The sequence below is a fragment of the Schistocerca piceifrons genome, chromosome 5 (assembly GCF_021461385.2).
Source record: "Schistocerca piceifrons isolate TAMUIC-IGC-003096 chromosome 5, iqSchPice1.1, whole genome shotgun sequence".
NCBI lineage: Eukaryota > Metazoa > Arthropoda > Insecta > Orthoptera > Acrididae > Schistocerca > Schistocerca piceifrons.
Window position 1 is genome coordinate 280,334,034 of NC_060142.1, and position 15,418 is coordinate 280,349,451.

At 42.0% G+C, this 15,418-nt stretch overlaps 1 protein-coding gene across 9 annotated transcripts in view; it reads right to left on the reverse strand.

Moving 5' to 3' along the window:
* LOC124798714 overlaps positions 1-15,418 on the reverse strand; it is a 495,837-nt gene that overhangs the window by 24,468 nt on the left and 455,951 nt on the right. For all 9 annotated transcript variants that reach the window (XM_047262235.1, XM_047262236.1, XM_047262234.1 and 6 more), the window contains 2 exons: positions 14,898-15,110; positions 6,091-6,210 (listed from right to left, as the gene is read on the reverse strand). In XM_047262235.1, the coding sequence (XP_047118191.1) occupies positions 6,091-6,210; positions 14,898-15,110 (333 nt within the window). The remainder of the gene's footprint in view (positions 1-6,090; positions 6,211-14,897; positions 15,111-15,418) is intronic.

The following is a 15,418-nucleotide window of genomic DNA, read 5'->3' on the forward strand; positions in this document are numbered from 1 at the left end:
GTGATCCCTGTGTGTTCAGGGGGCTCAACCAAAAGGGTACATAGCGACCCCACCACACGGGCTGGCTACCGTGCTGGCTATGCACCCTAGCATCAGACAACGACGTGAAAGAAAAGGTGGAATGTACTAGGAGGGCGCACGTCGGAGACACTAGGTAAGGTGCTCTTCCCCAAATGGGTCACACTACAGAGGAGAAATTTTGTAACAGAGGTCAAACCCCAGAGGGGGACCAAGGAATGCCAGAAGGAGGAGATGATTACGCAATAAAGCCGGATTGTAAAACCAACAGAACCAGGAAGATAGCGGGGGCCAACATAAGTAAGGACACCAAGAGAGGGAGAGGAGAGGGCGACGGGAAAGGAGCAAGGAGGGGAAAGGAGGGGGAGGGGGAGGGGAAGGAAATGCAGCCCTGGAGAGAAAGAAGGCTGCAATAGCTCGGGGCACCGTGCTCGCCACGCACGTATCCACAAAAGAGTTGTGGACCCCCTGGGGGGTATAGCGACTATTGTACGAAAATTAATAAATCACGCAAGAGGGCTAGGAGAGTTTTTCTGCTAGATAGAGCAGGTAAGCAGTTGTTAGCGTCTCACTCAGACATTGTATTGACATCACTTAGTTCCAGCAAGATGGATGTAGAGGAATTATGGGCAAAGTTTAAGTAGATTATAAATCATGGTGCGGAGAGTTAAGTGGATAATGGATGGAAAAGACCCATCATGGTGCAATAACAAAATTCGGCAGATGGCGAGGAAGCAGAGGCTTTTGCACTCTCGGTTGAAAAGAGGATGCACAAATGATGACAAGCAAAGGTTAGTAGACATTCGTGCATCTATGAAAAGATCTATGTACGAAGCATACGACAACTACCACTCTCACACCTTAGCAAAAGATCTGCCAGAGAACCTGAGAAAATTCTGGTCCTATGTAAAGCTTCCATTCAGTCCCCTGTTGACCAGTCTGGTGTGGCAGTTGAAGACAGCAAAACAAAAGCCAGAGTTTTAAATTTCACAGTCAAGAAAGTGTTCACACAGGAGAATCATGCAAACACACCATCATTTGACCATTAGACAGACTACCATGTAGACGACGTAGTAATAAGTGCCCCTAGTGTAGAGAAACAACTGAAAGATTTGCAAGCAAATAAATCAGCAGGTCCATATGGAATCCCAATCTGATTTTACAAAGAGTGCTCTATGGAATTGGCCCATTTCCTAGTGTGCATTTACCGTGCCATAGCACCTCAGTTTATCTGTTAGAACCTGATGACTCACTGAGTCAAATGCCTTGCTCATGCCAATCGGTAGGACCTCCACAGATGATTTCGCTTCAGAGGCACTGAATATTGTTCAAACAACATTTTCAACAGCTTTCAGTGTAGGTGAATTTTCCCTGAAGCCGTACCGAGTGTTTGTTAGTGTTCCATTACAGGTGAAATGTTTGCAAATGCAATGTTCTACTATTTTTGAAAGTATTGCTACAATATAAATGGGGTGGTAGTTATCAACACTACTTATCTCCTTACTTATCTCCTTTTTTATGTAGAGGGACAACTACTGTAGTCTTTCAGCAGGCTGAAAAAGAACAGGACAGTTTTTCCTGTTTGTAACCCCTGTAATGAATCCATAGACATCCCAGTCTATACTTAGTTACAGTCGACACCAACCAGTGCTGCATAATCTGAGTATTTCCGTGCTACTGACCGTCGACTTTCTTGGAATGACTCTAGAACTGTTACAGAGGGGTCAGAAGCAGAAGGTACACATCAATGGTATGAACTCTGGATTCTCAGATGTTTCAAGAGGTGTGCCTCTAGTTTGCGTACTGGGACCCTTATTGTTTGGTTAATGATTTACCTAGTGTTCTGCATGCTGATGATACCACTTTAAATGCAACTGGAAATGACAGAGGACCTAAGCGAACAACGCAAAGCCAAGCTAAACAATTTCTAGTGTGCAGTTTAAAGACAATGATAAATTGTAAATCATAATAAAAATGAATATGTAATTTTTTTGTTCATGGAATACGAATGACGACTGTATGTATGTCAAACCTCTTGGTGTACACTTGGATTTCAAATGAACCTGGAACCTCCACACTTTCTACATGCACTAAATTATCAAGACTAATATACATGTTACATAAATTTAGAGCATGTGAGTGAAAACACGATATCCACCTCCTATTATGAATTTTTTTTTCCATAGCCACACAACATATTGCAATTGCTTTGAGGCAGCTCCATTGGTACAAAAAGAGATTGTGTGTAGCAGAAAAAGGCTATCAGATGTGTAACACATGTTTTCAAAAACAATATATCTACTTGGCTGTCGGTGTCAAGAAGTAAAAGAGAGATTGCTACTTACTGTAAAGAAGATGCGTCAAGTTGCAACATTCACATATACCGCGCGCGCGCGCACACACACACACACACACACACACACACACACACACACACACACGCCAACTCCAGCGTCTCGGTCCGGAATGCAACATCACGTGGGATGCAAGTGGCAATCTCTGAAGGGGGGGGGGGGGGGGGGGGGGGGAATGGGTAGTAGCGTACAGGTGAGAGGAGAGAGAAACACTGTCTGGTGGAGTATGCAGGGACTAGACAACTAGACTGCTAACAGGTTCAGTGTCAGGAGGTTGTGGGACAGGGAGGTGAGGAAAAAAAGGAACAAAAAAGGAGAGGAGTGGGGAAAGACTGGCAGGTGCTTTGGCAGAGGGCTGCAAATAAACAGGGTGGGAGACAAGAATGGGGAGGAGATGATAGGACAGGAGGGGTGGAAACTGTTGGTTGGAGGGTGTGGGGACAGTATGTTATCATAGGCTGATACCGGGATAATTATGGGAGCAGAGAATGCATTGTAAGAATAACTCCCATCTGCACAGTTCAGAAAAGCTGGTGGTGGAGAGAAGGATCCAGATGGCTGGGGTAGTGAAGCAGCTATTGAAATCAAGTGTGCTATGTTCAGCTGCATGTTGTGCCACAGGGTGGTCCACTTTGCTCTTGGCCACAGTTTGGCAGTAGCCATTCACCTGGTAGCTAGTTGGCAGTCACATACCAATATACAAACCTGTGCAATGTAGCAGAGCTGATGTATGATATGGCTACTTTCAAAGGTGCCTGAACCTTGAACGGGTAGAATAAACCTAGTGCTGGGTGGGTTGATTGGACAGGTTTTGCAGCTGGGTCTTCCCCAGGTATAGGATCCTTGTGGTAAGGGGTCGGAATTGGGAGTGGCATAAGGATGGACTAGGATGTTGTAGAGATTGGGTGGGCGAGGGAACACCACATTAGGTGGGATGGGAAGTATCTTAGGTAAGATGTCCCCCATTTCAGGGCACGATGATAGGTAATCAAAGCCCTAGCGAAGGACGTGATTCAGTTGTTCCAGTCCGGGGTGATACTGGGTGACAAAAGGGACACTACATTGTGGCTCGGAAACTTTGAAGTTTGCCGATGACATTGTAATCCTGTCAGAGACAGCAAAGGACTTGGAAGAGCAGTTGAACGGAATGGACAGTGTCTTGAAAGGAGGGTATAAGATGAACATCAACAAAAGCAAAATGAGGATAATGGAATGTAGTCGAATTAAATCGGGCGATGCTGAGGGAATTAGATTAGGAAATGAGACACTTAAAATAGTAAAGGAGTTTTGCTATTTGGGGAACAAAATAACTGATGATGGTCGAAGTAGAGGGGATATAAAATGTAGACTGGCAGTGGCAAGGAAAGCATTTCTGAAGAAGAAAAATTTGTTAACATCGAGTATAGATTTAAATGTCAGAAAGTTGTTTCTGAAAGTATTTGTTTGGAGTGTAGCCATGTATGGAAGTGAAACACGGACGATAAATAGTTTAGACAAGAAGAGAATAGAAGCTTTCAAAATGTGGTGCTACAGAAGAATGCTGAAGATTAGATGGGTAGATCACATAACTAATGAGGAAGTATTGAATAGGATTGGGGAGAAGAGAAGTTTGTGGCACAACTTGACCAGATGAAGGGATCGATTGGTAGGACATGTTCTGAGGCATCAAGGGATCACCAGTTTAGTATTGGAGGGCAGCGTGGACGGTAAAAATCATAGAGGGAGACCAAGAGATGAATACACTAAGCAGATTCAGAAGGATGTAGGTTGCAGTAGGTACTGGGAGATGAAGCTTGCACAGGATAGAGTAGCATGGAGAGCTGCATCAAACCAGTCTCAGGACTGAATACCACAACAACAACATGGGAGGATTGAGGTTGTGAGGGGAAATAGCATGGGAGATCTGTTTGCTGACTAGGCCGAGGTGGGGATGGGGGGGGGGGGGGATAATGCCTTTGTGTGGAGGCCTTTGTGAGACCCTCAACATGCTGAGCAAGGTAGTTTTAGTCACTGTGATATCCCATCCCCGAGAAGTTAGGCTACACGGGGAGCATTTTTTAGTGTGAACGGGATGACAGCTGTCAAAGTGCTGGTACTGTTTGTGGTTGGTGCGTTTAATGTGGACAGAGGTGCAGACGGGGCCATCAGAGAGGAGGTGGTCAGCATCTAGAAAGGTGGCATAATGGGCTGAGGAGGAACATGTGAAGCGGATGGGAGAGAAGGTGTTGAGGTTGTGAAGGAATGAAGATAGGGAGTCTTGGCCCTGGTTCCAGATCATGAAGATGTCATCAATGAACGTGAAGCAGACCAGGGGTTTGGTGTTTTGGCAGGATAAGAAGATCTCCTCTAGATGGCCCATAAAAATACTGGCACAGGAGGGTGTCATGCAAGTGCCCATGGCTGTGTTGCAGATTTGTTAATATACCTCCCCTTCAAATGAGAAGTAGTTGTGGTTTAGGATAAAGTTAGTAAGATGTATGAGGAATGAGGAATGAGATAGTGGGTTTGGAATCTGAAGGATGTTGGGAGAGGTAGTGTTCAATATCGATAAGACCATGGGAATGAGGAATGTTGGGGTATAGAGAGGCGGTGTCAAACGTGACGAGTAGTGATCCAGGAGGTAAAGGGATGGAGAGTTGGTTTAGGAAGTAGTTGATGTCTTTGATGTGGGAGGCTAGATTACAGCCAACTGGTTGGAGGAGTTGGTCAATGAGTGCCAAAATTCTTTCAGGGGGGCACAATAACCAGCCACAACAGCACATCCAGGATTGTTGGGTTTGTTGGATTTTGGGGAGCATGTTGAAAGGATGGTGAGGATAGTTGGAGGTAAGAAATTCTTGGAAAGTGACCAGTGGTTAGTTGGATGGGAGGGGGAGGATCATGGTTGGATGGTGGTACGAACTGGAAGAGGCAGGGTTCAATGTTGGGATTAGAATGGTTTTGGTTGGAGGAATTGGAAGCAAAGAAATGAAAGTGTCTTAATTGTGCTCATCTGCAACTTGGCTTGTCTTCTTTACGGAAAGTAGCAATCTATCTTTTCCTACATTTTTGATATTCCTCCCTGGAGTTTCCATTGTTTGATTTATATTTAGTAGCCTCGTCTACATAAATGAAAACAAAGAGAGCTATAAATTAAGGCAATTAATTTACTGTCACAATACACACCATAAAGGTAAGACTGACCAGCAAAACTCACAATAGCTACCCATATGTAGCAGTAAAACTGTTTAATACATTGCCACCAAAAGCACATACTATCCCATCAAATAACTTTAGGAATGTTCTACAAAACTAGCTTAAAAATGAGGCTATCTATGCCATAGAGGAATTTTTTGACTGCAAAATGAGGATTTAACATTTTAACTCATACTCATTGTGTGTTTGAGTGCAGATCCACTTGATCTATATGTTTGCCTGATTTATTAAATGTTTCATTGTGTATTCTTCAAGTTGTACTATCTATTAACACCAATAGCATGCATAATGCTCAATGATGACAAATAAATAATTTTATAAGCACATTTTTCTATTGTTTTAAATTAAAAATGTAATGCTTTATACAAAAATCAGTATTATTTCTATTCTAAAATATTTGCGAATTCTTCAGAATTATTAGAAAAATTATCTAGATTTTCAGTTTAAGTGTTCTGCTTGAATCACAATCCTCTAGAGTTGACAAGAAAGTAACAGTGTTACAATATGCAGACTGCAAACTTACCACCCCATTCTGCACACTGAAGCCAAGCTGGTATTTTGTGTCTGGCCGCTTGATCTTGACTTCAACAACAGGAGCACAGGGCACTACAGTCAGTTTCACAACAGTCTGATTCTTGGTGTTCTAAACAAAATTTAAAAAGCAACAGGTAGTTTCTTCTTCATGGAAAGTAACACACAAGAAAGAGCAAAGGCTTCCTAAACATGAAGAAAATTAATTAACAGCAATATTTGACATGAACAACGAAAAAAATTTAAATAGAAGCACTGGAGATATTAACATTATTGCCTAAAGATGAAACAATAACGTTAAGGTTTGTTGATTAGATTGTTATTCTGTCAGGGACAGCAAATGAACCTTGAAAACAGGTCATAAGATGGACATCAATGAAAGTAAAACAAAGGTAATGGAATAAAGTCAAATTAAATAAAGCAATTGTGAAGGGATGAATTAGGAAATAAGATGCTTAAGGAAGCGGAAGTGCTACACCATCTGTGAAGCAATTGCAGAATTAAAGAGGATATAAAATTAATACTAGCACAGGTAAGAAAAGCTTTTCCAAAAAACAGGAATACGTTAACATTTGAATTGAATTTGAATTGTTGGACTTGTGACATACCTATTCTCCTCCCCCCACTCTTCACAGTGGAAACACTTCTTTACCACCAACCCCTCCAATCAACACCAAGCCAAGCCAATCCCAACAACGAACCCTGCCTGTCCCAATTCATACTACCATCCAACTGTGACCCTCCCACACTCCCACCTAATCATTCCCTGGTCACATACCAGGAATTCCTAACTTCCAACCTGGCCTCACCGTCCTTCCCTCAGTCCCTCCCTAAAAACAATAACCTTTCAGCAGAAGAACGAACTACCCTACATTACCTAAAAATGGATCCTGACCTGATCATCCTCCCAGCATACAAAGGCTCCTCCACTGCTGTGTTGAACTGCAGTGGCTACCTGGCAGCCTCAGCAGAGGGCCTCCACCAGTTGTCCGACACCTCCATCTACAAGCTCTGACAGAGTGACCCCATCCTGAAAGTCCAACATTGCCTCCAATCCCTGCTGAAATCCTCTGGCCCTTCCCAGAACTTCTCCCCTCAATCCATCTCCCTACTCACCCCAACATCTGTCACCACACTCACTTTCTACATGCTCCCCAAAATCCACAAACCTAACAATCCTGGGTGCACCACTGTGGCTGGTTACAGTGCCCCCACCGAAAGAATCTCAGCCCTTGTCGATCAACATCTCCAACGAATTGTCCAAAACCTAGCCTCCCACATTAAAGATACCAACCACTTCCTGCACCGGCTCTCCGTCATCCCCACATCCTTACCTCCCGGATCCCTATTCATCACTGCTGATGCAACCTCCTTATACACGACCATCCCTCATGCCCATGGCCTTGCCACGTTTGAACACCACCTCTCCCAATGCCATGCAGATTCCACACCCATCACTTCACTTCATTTCTCGTACATGTAACAAACTACATCCTAACCTGTAAATACTTCACCTTTGAAGGGAAGGTATACAAACAAATTCACAGCACAGCCATGGGCACCCGCATAGCACCATCCTATGCCAATCTCTTCTCTTCATGGGCACCCTAGAAGAAACATTCCTAGCTTCCCATAACTCCAAACCACTAGTCTGGTTCAAGTTCATTGATGATGTCTTTATAATCTGAACCCAAGGCCAGGACACCTTACCCTCATTCCTCCACAACCTAAACACATTCTCTCCCATCCACTTCACCTAGTCCTCCTCCACTCACTGTGCCACTTTCTTAGATTTTGACCTCCTCCTCTCAGATGGCTCCATCCACACCTCGGTCCAGATCAAATCCACCAATCATCAACAATACCTGCACTTTGATAGATCCCACCCCTCCCACATCAAAAAATCCCTCCCGTACAGCTTGGCCACCCACGGTAGACACATCTGCAGCGATGATAACTGCCTTGCCCAGTACACTGAAGGGCTCACAAAGGCCTTCGCAGACAGGCAATACCCTCCAGACCTAATTCACAAACAAATCTCCCATGCCATATCCTCACACACACTTGATCCTCACATCCATCCCAAGAACCAACCACAAAGAAGCACCCTCCCTCCCCCCACGTCATCTACCACCATCCCGGACTGGAACAACTGAACCACATCCCTTGTCAGAGCATTGATTATCAATCACCATGCCCTGAAAAGGGGAATATCCTACTGAAGATACTTCCAGTCCCCTCCTAAAGTGGTGTTCTGCCACTCACCCTATCTCCTCCACAACATCCTTGTCCATCCCTATGCCACTCCCTCCCCCCACCCCTTGCTATGGGGATAATACCCCTGTATAAGATCCAGATGCAAGACTTGCTCAATCCACCCACCCATTACCACCACCTGCAGTCCTGCCACAGGCTAATCCTACGCCATTAGAGGCCAGGCCACCTGTGAAATCAGTCATTACATATAGCAGCTCTGCTGCAAAGTGTTTTTTTCATCAGTACGATGATCAACCAGCTATCACCTAGAATGAATGGCAACTGGCAAACTGTTGCCAAAAAGGAGGTGGACCACCCAGTGACAAAACATGCAGCAGAGCAAAATGTGAGATTTCGATGGCTGCTTCACAACCTGTGCCATCTGGATCCTCCCCACCAACACCACCACCAGCTTTTTCTGAGCTGCGCAGATGGGAGCTATGCCTACAGCACATCCTTCGCTCCCATAACCTTCCTGGTCTGGTCTGGTCTGGTCTGGTCTGCCCCCCCCCCCCCCCCCCCCCCCCGAGTGTGTGTGTGTGTGTGTGTGTGTGTGTGTGTGTGTGTGTGTGTGTGTGTGTGTGGGGGGGGGGGGGGGGCAGTAAGTACATTCCGAAAGCTAGCCAAACTCTGTACCTTTTGTTTTTGTACATATCGATGATGCAGTGCTTCTGCCTTTCAGTGAGTCATCTCCTTTATTCCTAAGCAATTCATAATTATTAACATTTGAATTTAAATACAAGTGTCAGGATATCTTTACTGAAAGTATTTGTTTCTGAGTATATACATAAATGGAAGTGAAATGAGGATGATAAGCAGTACAGACAAGAACAGAACAGATTTTGTAATATGTGGTCTTACAGAAGAATAATGAAGATTTGATGGATAGGCCATGAGACTAATAAAGGGGTACTGGATCAAATTGGGCAGAAATGCAATGTATGGTATAACTTGACTAAAGAAGCCGCAGGTTGACAGAATCCAACACGAGGCACCAAAGAATCATTAATTTGGCAACAGAGGGAAGTGGGTGTGGGAGGCTGAAACTGTAGGCTTCATTACAGTAAGCAATTTCAAATTATGTACAGAAGGTTGGTGTGTTAATGCTGAGATGTAGAGGCAGGATAAACAAACATGGAGAGATGCATGAAACCAGTCTTCAGAGTGAATACTACAACAATATTCTTACATGTTACTAGACAATTTTACAAACATACAGGGTGTCCCACAAAGGTGTTTACATTGTTTCAACTTTAGTAAATAAGAGGGTGATAAGCTGATTCGATTGTGATTATATGGTGCCCTCCTGACTAGTAAGTGTAGCCACTGATTTGTTTTTCTTTTGTTTATTTTCAGTTGCCACTAACTATATATAAACAACAAAACGGGTGGACACTTGTTCTTGCAGCAAAGAAAGTGGATTTTAAAGTGTTATTGGACATGTGAAAACATGAAAGAGGTGCTGAGACAATGATGGGCAGAGTTTGATACTGCACAATCATCACTTGTAACCATAATGAAGTTACACAACAAATTTAAGAAGGAAGGAAATATGTGTGATCTGAAGAAGGAACAGTGTAGCAAGAAGAGATCAGTTTTGGAGGAAAGAGGGGTGGATGCAGTGGTATATGCTTTCAAAGCTGCACGTGAATCAGGTGTAAACAAATCAAGTATTCACCTGCATTTTAAGGCATGCAATGTGGAAACCGTACATTCCCAAGGTTGCTTCACATGATGAATGGGGACGATCCATACAAATACCTCTAATCTTGTGAATTTATTTGTGACAATGAACATTCGACTGATGCTATTGTTTGGTCTGATGAGGTGACATTTCAACTGAATGGAACCATCAATCACCACAGCTGTGTAGTGGGCAAGAGATAATCCCCACATTACAGCAGAATAAGCTGCTTATCTTCCTGAGGTGTCATTGTGGTGCGGTATGTCTGCAAAGGGCTTGTAGGCCCATTCTTCTTAGAAGGAACAGTGACAGATGTAGACTGCCTTATCATGTTGCAAGAATGAATTGTACCAACTCTTCACCAACTGTGCCGAGATGAAGGTTATTTTTTCACTGAGACAGTGGACCGTCACATTACCATTGTGACATGCTGCAATTCCTGGATGGAACATTTGCTGAGTGGTGGATAGGCCAACGAGGAATTTTTGAGTTTCCACTCAGATCTCCCAAGCCAAGGCCCTTATACTTCTTTCTATGGGTTGCTCTGAAGGACGCCATCTATGTCACAAAGCCATGTACACTGGATGACATGAGAGAGGTAATTGCATCTGCATCTGAATCTAGTCCAATGGCAACTGTAACATGTTTAGATCTATTCCATAGTGTGTCAGACACTGTATTGTTGCTGATGGAGAACATTTTGAAGATCTTCAACAGTGAAACATCAGCAATTTCTTGATCATCTATATGACTTAAAATTTTGTAGTTTTAATTATTTTTGTTCCACTTAAAGTTCTGCCTTTGTGGGACACCCTGTACTCTTTGACCCCAATGTTCTTCAGTTTTTACCCTAAGCTAGCAGTAAAGGAAACCAAGGGAAAGTTTGGAGAGAAGAAATTAAAGCATTGACATTTGCCAATGACATTGTAATTCTGTCGGGTATAGCAATGGACTTGGAAGAACAAGTTGAAAGAAATAGATAGTTTCTTGGACAGATTAACATCAACAGTAAAACATGGATAATGGAATGAAGTCAAATTAAATAAGGTGATGCTCAAGGAATTAGGTTAGGAAATGAGACAATGAAAGTACAAGACAAATTTTGCTATTTGCTCTGAAAAATAACTGATGATGGCTGAAGAAAGGGGTTATAAAAAGCACATTGGCTATAGTGAATATCTCACCCAGCACAAAGTTCCAAGCAAATGGAAAAAAGCACAGCTGACTCCTGTACACAAGGATAAAAGAATGGACCAGCAAAATTACAGTTCAATATCTTAACAGTGGTTCGTTGTGGAATTCTTGAATATATTCTTATTGAATTTAATAAATTTTTATTGAGACTGAAAAGTCTCTGTCCATGAATCAGCACAGTCTGTAGAAATCATCACCTGTGTGAAACTCAATTTATCCTTTTCTCACATGATATCCTGCAAACCTGGATGAAAGTTAACTGGAAGATTCCATATTCCTAGATTTCTGAAGAGCATTTGACATGTCGCCTCACTGCAGTCTGTTAACAGAGGTATGAGCATACACAATAGGTTCCCAGATATGTGAGTGCCTCAAAGACTTCTTGAATAACAGAACCCAGTATGTTGCCCTTGATGCCACATATTCATCAGAGATGAGGGTATCATCAGAAGTGCCCCAGGGAAGTGCGATTGGACCTCTATTATTTTCTACATATATAAATGAGCTAGTGGACAGGGTGAGCAGCAATCTGCAGCCATTTGCTGATGACACTGTGGCGTACACGAAGATGTCATAGTTGAGTCCCTGTAAGAGGACAGAAGATACTTAGACAAAATTTCTACTTGGTGTGACGAATGGCATCTAGATCCAATTGCAGAAAAATTTAAGTTAACACAGACTGTAGGAAAAGCAAATCCATAACGTTTGAACACAGTTAGTGGTATGCTGCTTGACATAGTCGTGTCGATTAAACATCTAGGCATAATATTGCAAAGCAATAAGAAATGGAACGAGTAAGTGAGAACTGCATTAGGGAAGGTGAATGATCGGCATCGATTTATTGTGAGAATTTTAGGAAAGTGTGATTGATCTGTGAAGGAAACCAACCATAGAACTGAAATGACCAATTCTTGGGGACCGCTCAAGTACTTTAAATCCGTACCAGGTCAGATTAAAGGAAGAGGGCTGCTAGATCTGTTACCAGAAGGCTCAAACATGCAAGTATTACAGAGATGATTTGAGAACTGAAATCTGAGTCCCTGGAAGGAAGACGACATTTTTTTTTCGAGGAACAATATTGAAATAATTTAGAGAACTGGCATTTGAAGCAGACTACAGATTGATTCTACTGCTGCCAAGGGAATGACTCTGAAGACAGGAGAAATTAAGGCTCATTTGAAGGCATGTAGACAGTAGTTTCTCCGTTGCTCTATTTGTGAGTGGAACAGGAAAGCAAATGACAGGGTACCCTCTGCCAAACACCGTATGGTTCCTTATGGGCTATGTATGTTGATGTCACTAACAATAACAGCATTTCTAAAAATGAGGACTATGTGGAAGTCTTTATGAAAGCATTTGTCTGGAGTGCAGTATTCCATAGAAGTGTAATGTGGATGATAAACAGTTCAGGGAAGAAGAATATACAAACTTTTGAAATGTGGTGCTACAGAAGAATGCTACAGATTACAGCTTGACTAAAGGAAGGGATTGCTTGATAGGACACATTCCGAGGCATGAAGGAATCATCAGTCTGGTAATGCAGAGAAGTGTAAGGGTAAATGTTGTAGAGGGAGACCAAGACTAGAATACAGTAATCAGGTTCAAATGGTCCTGTTATTCGGAGACAATGGGGCTTGCACAGGCTGGAGCAGTGTCAAGGCTGTATCAAATCAGTCTTCAGACTGAAGGGCACAATAACAGCATTACAAATTACATGGTAAATTTACACACAGTATTAGTAGAAAATATTGTGTTCTGTTGATCGAGCTATGAGGAGGCGTCTTCATGGACATGGAATGAGTGAAGTATAATAATAGAAAGAAGAAGCTGATGCACACAGTACTGCAACCAACAACAACAACATGAAACAACTACAAAAATATTAATCTACTTACGTTATTCGAACATTTGCCAGAAGAGCTGATTACATACATTAAATTTGCTGCTATTGTGGTTTGAATGGCAAGATACTCCAAAGTTTACTTTGTTATCCACAGGAAACTAGTGCCTTCAAGACAATTGATGCACAATTTGCATGCCACTACTGACAAATACCTGCAGCATTAACATGAGAGAGGCTTCATCGTGGACAAAACAGTCTGAATGATTCTCTCTTTCATACAAAAAATGTTTAAGCTTTTGCAAAGACTAATGCTCAGTGTTGCATGAACTTTGCTGATTTTAATGACTTCTTAGACTTTACTGTCTTGTCAGATCTACAAAAGGGTTCTATTACTAAATATCTGTCTTACAGATCTTTTACTTTGTAAAGACAGAGTGGCGATGGAGGGGTGGTGAGGGGAGGGGGGAGGAGCCAATTTTAAAACAAGTTCCTTTTTTTATACCAGCACTTCGCACGAACACCGCATGGGAGAGGGTGTTTCGCACCAACATTGTGTGGCAGGGGGCACCTCGAACCAATGTTGCATGGCAGAGGGCACCTTGTAGGGATGTTACATTGCAAAATGTGGGATAAGGCACGCTGCAGGTGGGCAGACTGGGCGGCGTCGTAGATTGCAGCTCAAATCACTGCCACGAGATGTCACTCCAAATAACAATTCAATATGGAACAGGTAACAATAGTGCCTCCCAAGATCCTTCCTGGTGTGCATTACTTAAATTGTTTAAATTATACATAGGTGATGATATTCAGTTACCTAATGTTCTCCAGATTTTAATGATTATTAATTTATGTCACCAAACTTTGGTTATGCATGTTCAATGAACACAGACTCGCCTCTCAATCTCTGTAGAAGGAATCAAATCATGAAATTGTTATCTTCACTTGCGTAAATTTATCTGATGACGTTACTTAGTGAAATACTCAATCACAAATTAGCAGAATATTATACTTCACCAAAGAAATACTTTTAACCAAATACTGAATATCATATTTTGTCAAAAAAATATTTTTAACCAAACATTTTATGCAAAATAAGCACACACTAAATTTGCACAATCATTAATGAACAATAATCACTACTGTACTGTTAAAATGTTCTGAGTGCTGCTAGTAATAGTGTGAAAACAGGCATTAAGAAATGAGAAATAACACTGCAAATACTGGCTGCAATCTCGTATTGGGGGATGTTGTGATGCAATTTACTTGGGTGGTGTGGGGAGAGGGGGTGGGTGAAAACTTTGCTAACAGGTAAAATTACTGAACTGGAAACATAACTGCCAACCATGGCGAAAGATTTAGCAGATTCTGCAAATCTTTAAACTTCAGTTTAAAGATCTTACAGAATTTCAGTACTCTAAAGACTCTCAATGTAAGGATGCAAGTCTAGGATAAATGGCCTAGAAATTCTTTCTGTTAGACAGTTGTCACTTGAGGGGAATGCAGTAGCACATTTCTGGTATTGAATAACAGGTCACTATTATTTTTACACCTAAAGCAGAACTCCATGATGTCGCATGTGATTTAGACTCTTTGCATAAAGACTTTGCCAAAGAAGATAATGTAATTATAGCTGGTTGTGTATTCTAATACATGAGACATTTAATTATTTATTTCCTTAAAATATTTAACACATTCCTTATATTGTGTGTGTGTGTGTGTGTGTGTGTGTGTGTGTGTGCGCGCGCGCGCGCGCTCGCGCTCTTGTGTGTTTTGCTGATATATCGTCTTATTATTGGAATGTAACCATAACACAACCACTAACCTTTATGTATGTCTGGCATGTTGAAAGAGGTAGTCCAACAAGACTGACACCGTTGATTGCGATGATCTGGTCACCAATATTGAGCTGCCCACAACGCGCAGCAGCTCCCGCAGGTGCAAGGTTGGCAATCACAACTGTTGGCAGCATTGATCCCCAGCCTGACTCTACTATCACGACCCCAAGTATCTCACCTTTTGCTTTAGGTACCACCACCTGCAGATTCAGTATTATTCCTTTAACAATTATCCACAAAATTATGAAAAAAATCAGTTCTTAGAATGTAAAGTTGTCTAGACTGAATACAAACAGAAACACAGTTGTTTGGCCAGTTACTTATTTATTTCAATCTTAAATAGCAAAATAAATGAGAGTCTTTGTTATGTAAAAAAAAAGTTTATTTACATATTTTTAAAAGTACAAATACAGTATACAAATTATAAAATGAAATTATATTAATATTACAGTGAAATTTTAAATTAAGAAAAACTTAAATATATACAGTATTTCTAACTTCCACTGCA